This window comes from Aphelocoma coerulescens, chromosome 1 (assembly GCF_041296385.1).
Source record: "Aphelocoma coerulescens isolate FSJ_1873_10779 chromosome 1, UR_Acoe_1.0, whole genome shotgun sequence".
In the NCBI taxonomy this organism is placed as follows: Eukaryota; Metazoa; Chordata; class Aves; order Passeriformes; family Corvidae; genus Aphelocoma; species Aphelocoma coerulescens.
The window spans coordinates 99,861,618-99,867,132 of NC_091013.1; the positions used below are offsets into that span (position 1 = coordinate 99,861,618).

Genomic DNA, 5,515 nt, shown 5'->3' on the forward strand with positions numbered 1-5,515 from the left:
ACTTGTTAGGACAAAAGAAGTCCTTCATCTGACATCTTCCAGAACATAAACAGTGGTGTTGCAGTGATGCCGGAGCCAGCACCGTGGGTAAAGATAACCTGTTGTGACTTCTCTGTGGAAGGCAGACAGGAAGCTTTCAACCCACAGCAGTAACAGCACAAAGCTCTCATTAGAAACTATACAACTTTTCTGCTGGGTCCCAAAGTGACATTGTAGAGAGAATGATGCAGCATTTTACAACATAGATCTCGAAGCACACACTAGAGATCAATTTAGTGTTTTCAGACCCAAATTCCTAAAAGGAAGATTTGTAAAGTGATTGAACCACCAAGACTAAATCTTCCTTTCTGCCTTGACAGTACCATGACCATACAGATCATCTGCACAGCACTTTCAGTTTTCCACCCAGCAAAAGTAAAAAAACCCTCTTATTGCCAAAGAGACATTTTATTTTCAAGCCTTGCCTTGGACTAGAGTAAGTGTCTTTCATCCAGAGATGCTGGTTCATCCAAGATGAGTGTTCGAAAGCTAATACTGATTCAATGGGAAAGGGCCATACCAAAGTTGGAAACAACTTGGAATGAAGATGGCAAATTCATAGAAAACACTGGAGCAGCATTAAGACCCTTCCCTGGAAGTAAACACATAAGCATTACTACAAGATGTGTTTGTAAAGAAGAAAAATAGACATGTCAAGCTTTCCAGCACTGAAACAGGCAGTGTGGAAACAGATACTTCACTGATTTTCCCACTTAAAATGGACTCAACCAGTAGCACTTAATATTCAGCTGCATGTGATGATGCAATGCAGGTACAGCCTGCACTATGTTTGGCAAATAAATCCCTGTCCTTGAAAGCCACACCACACAGAGATTATCAGTCCCAAATCTCACAGTAGCTGAATGACTGGTTATTTTGTCCATCCCTTAAGAAATCTATAGGTTCACTACTGATCCCATAAGCTGAAAACTAGTTCAATCACCTGTGTTGAGGACACTGAAGACCTTGGTGGCTTGAAATCACCTCTTTTTTAATTTATGATATAGTGCATTGCTGGCATTTGTCTGTAAAACTGTTACTTACACACAAATAAACCCTGTAGCTCCAAAAAATCCACATTTGATTTACAACTGCTGGGGAAGGTGTCAAGCCTACTCCAGACAAGCCCACAGTGAATCACAAAGGTTCAAAGATGGCGTGTATTGTATCTAGCTGTACTGCTCTGTAGTTTAGTTAAGTTTCCTGCTACTGCCATGTTTCACACCCCCAAGGTACACACCACCCTGTGCAGGGCAGTGTCTGGCACCAAGACTGTCAGTGAGCAGTAACACAGGAACTCCCACTCGCTGAATGAAGCCCTGAATCCCCTCCACAGGAATACCACAGTAAGACATGAAGCTGCTCAGCAAGGAATTTGATTTGACTACAAGGTTCTTCCGTTGTTGCTTTAAGTATAGATTTGTCCAGTATCCTTTCTGTACCTGTTGCACACAGGTACATCAGCATCCCACTCATCTTATTTCCAAAAACTTTCTAAAGTACTTGCCATGCTTTTACCCTCATGGAGGTCTAAACATCCCAATTCTTCAGTGAATAGAATTTGTGTAAAATTGTGCAGGAATTTTTTTTTTTCATTTCTTGACCTGATATAAACTCCATTCTCACTTGGCCACTCCCTGCCCTGTTCTATTCTGCAGCAACATTTCCACAGTTTGCTGCAGAAACCATCCTACCACAAAGCTGGCGCTCATCCACCTTTTAGTGTTCTCTCCAGTTCAAGCTCTGACACACAATGATTCAACAAGAAATGACCTTATTCAAGTTTCTACCTCATTCAAGTTTCTACCTCAAGACAATAATAAACACCAAGAAGAGCAAGCACCAGGTCCTGCTCCTCAAACAGCTACAGTGCCACAGGCAGCTTTGAATGCTTTCTGCCAGAGCCACTCCTGCATCCGTACTCTGAGGCTGAAAGCCAGCAAGGGCACAACTTTTGCCTCATGACAGGAGCTTCACAAACATTCCCAGAGGAAGTCTAAACTCTCCTCAAGCAACCTGAGTCTCAGCAGAGGCAGCACCAAGTGTCACATCCTAAATGTTCACAGTCAAAAGCCACTGCTAGCTCAGGATATGCAGGGCCCAGCAGGCAGAGAAACGATCATGACAGCACCCACCCCCTCCAGCAGGATCAAAGCCAAGAGAAAAATCAAGGCAAAGCATAGATTTTGTATCATCAGTTTCTGAAGAGAAAACTCATCAGGAGAAAAAGTAACTAGCGATACCATCTTTAGGAAAGTCAACTCACCACAGGAAGAACATTAGGGTTGCACAATTACACAGTATGAAGCCAAAAAGCCCCACATGTGTAACACACCAGCAAATGCACCTTGTTTTTCTCTAGACTGTAAGAAGGAATCAAAGGCAACAACCACCCTCCCACTATCATCTCATACAGTTGAAAAACAAAGCCACAAAACAAAAGCCCATGCGTGCCTAGCACAAGATTAATACAACAAAAACTCAGCAGAGAAAAAAGCCGTACTTTCAGGCAAGTAACCTGCACATACAAGTCACTTGCAGTGACAGGGAGCAATCCTCTGCTCCCTTTCCCTTGAAGAACTACCTGATTTTTTTATTATAAAGAATGAAGCTCAGTAATGGTATTCAAAAACCGTCGGAAGAATTCGACCAGGGCAAATGAAATACAGTTTTGACTCTAAGGAAGTTCATTTCGTAAGACTGTGGTTGCCTTTGTACAAACATAGTTACAGCTACTGTCACAAACAGCACTACAAGCTCCAGCATGACTGCTGAAAGCTGTAAGAGGGCAATGTTAATACCACGATTTCACAATTTGCATCAGTGGGAAAACCCACCGAAGTCCTCTCTGTTCAACCACACCACCCCACAGTAATCAGTGTTCCTGTGTTAATGATTAAGCAGGCTTTTCTCATTCTCTCATTCCTGCAGCACACTGTTTTCAGTAAGAAGGGCACTGTCATTTCTTTACTTAAAAAGAGACAGAAGTCAGGAACATTGGTCATTTTCAGACTTTTATTAAGAGGAAAAAATATATTTTCTATAGCAGTGGTCAAGAGCTAGCAGTGGAAAAGCTACAGATGTGATGCATACTCTATCATTAAAGACTCTTTATAATATAGATTCTTTGTTTATATTTGTTCTTTGAAGTAACTTGCAGAAATAACTTATTTTGCAGCTTTCCAGAACACAGTCACACCAAAGACATCATCTAGAAGAGAAAGAAAACACAGCTTCACAAAACATTGGATTTCCACTGGATATTGAGCAACAGTTCAACAGTCAACAAAAAACCCAGCACAAACCCACACAAACCAACTCCCATGTGCCCTAGCATCTGAAATCTAAAATGAGGTTTGGAGCTATTAGAAGACAACAGAGACAGCACCATTCTCTACTGCTGAAGGGTGACCCACAAGGGGCTGTGTACTGCCTAAGGCTTCACCACCCTGACTGGGACAGCTGTGCTGACTCCAGTGTCAATGAGGACTGCTCTGCCTTCTCTCTCGTAAGGACACCATCATGAACAGTACTCTGGGCCTTCCAGTGGCACCAGCTGAATCAAGTGCCAGGGCACTTCAGAGGCAGAGGTCCTGAAGGCCATACTCACCCCATTCAGTCCTGCTCATCTCACTCATATCTTAAAGCCCAGAGCTCTCATACACTCTTTGTGAGCTTCAATCAGGTGCCCACAATTTTCTTCCCCCTTCTCAATAATGCTGCAAAACAAAAAGATTTCCAGGATTCAGCAAAAAAATGTTCACTTACTTTTAGTCAAAGAAACAGAACTGACAAACTGTTGGGGACAATTAAAAATCACTATTAGGGTCCAGAGATTTTTTTTTTTTTGTCTATCCTGTCCAGGGTAGTGCTGTTTTGGGAAATATAAAACGATCCCAAAAAGTTACCCAAGTCTGGAGCTGTGCACCTAAAACTCTGACAACAGGCATAACAGAACTTCCTATTAACAGGCCAGAGTCTATTCTGGGCAAGTCCAGATGGGGATTTGTTATACAACACAAGGCTGTCACGTCATCAAATATGCAGAGCTTGCCAGTTTCAAATAATTCAGTAGGGAAGCAACAAAATTTCTCCAGTAAGACCAATACAGAATAGGTTGATCAGTAAATGATATTTTAGTCCAACTTCAGTTGCTTTTTAGGGACCCTGAAGCAAAAAGCAAAACAAACAAAATACCTATCCAGCTATTGTTGAAAAAATTATTCACCATATATGGTAACTTTTGATGTTACTCATCATCCAAGTAAGAGCTTATCATTGTTGGTATGTCATGAATACCACAAAAGCACTTCAGGCTTGCTTTTTGGCTGAATGGCAGAGCTGTTCTCTAGTGTTCTTCTTAGGTTTTATTACAACAAGCATGGACACGTCCCCTGGCTGCCCAGGGCAACTCCATCTGACCAGCAACATCCATCCTACCACCCTTTTCTTAGGGGGCTCTGGATTCACTTTCACTCTACCATGTAATTACACCTGCTCCCCTAAATTTAGCAAAAACAGTGTTCAGTATTATGTTACCTACCAAACACCATCTATACCAACAGCTAAGTAAAAAAAAAAAAAAAAAAAAAAAAAAAGAAGAAGACAACTTGGTCATCAGATTAAAGTTTTTTAAACTTTAAAGATTCACTGTCATAGACTAAGGAGCTCCATTTTCAGGGTGCATTTCATACTATTTTATAGGTCCTATGATCATGACTAAGTCTATAACTACCAGTGCAGCTATATAGGTCACCGTCAAATTTTGAACTTCTGTGAAAAATATCATCCTCTGAGACCCAAAAAAACCAGAGTATTTTTCTTTATTTAAAAGGGAACGTAATTTATAATCATCTGAAGAATGAAGATGTTACCAGCTGCTAGTACGTGCTGCTTCAGTCAATCAACAATAGTGAAGATTTACAAGCAGCATTAAAAGCCGATCTTTGAAACCTGTTTTAAACTGGGGCTATGAGGTATTAACCTCTTCGTTTCTACACTATCCTTTTAAGACAGTTTCCTCTCCTTCTCCACACTCTCCCTCCTCCCTCGGGTGCTCCAGCACACTCCGTCCGGGGTGGGGAGAGCTCCCAAAATCACCGGCGCACGCTGGCAGAGGCACACACTCCTGGAGGGGAAGAAATGCCGGCGGGGCAGGGCGCACACACGGGCGGGAAGGGGGAACGCCCGGGCGCGGCGGGGCCGCCGCGGGGAGCTGGGGCCGGGTCCCTACCAGGCGTCCCGCGCCTTCTTGGTCTCGGGGCAGGCGCAGCAGGGCTTCAGCGGCTTCTTCTCCTCCCGCGCCTCCCCCGCGCCCCCGCCGTCGCAGCTGGCGGCGGCCACCGAGGACATGGCGGGCAGTTTCCGGCACCCTCAGCCCGCGGGGAGAAAGGGCCAGAGGCGGCCGTGTGGGCGCTCCTGGTTCCGGGAAACCTGGCCTGGCCTGGCCCGCCCCTTCCCGGCCCGCGGGCTGCTG

At 43.9% G+C, this 5,515-nt stretch overlaps 1 protein-coding gene across 1 annotated transcript; it reads right to left on the bottom strand.

Moving 5' to 3' along the window:
- Nucleotides 1-3,040: 3,040 nt before the first annotated feature.
- On the bottom strand, nt 3,041-5,515 carry COX17 (cytochrome c oxidase copper chaperone COX17). The gene is made up of 3 exons (XM_069021029.1): nt 5,273-5,515; nt 3,650-3,758; nt 3,041-3,250 (listed from the first exon to the last, which is right to left on the bottom strand). Exons 1-2 carry the CDS (start codon nt 5,389-5,391, stop codon nt 3,674-3,676), a joined length of 204 nt encoding a protein of 67 aa, XP_068877130.1. The 5' UTR covers nt 5,392-5,515; the 3' UTR covers nt 3,041-3,250; nt 3,650-3,673.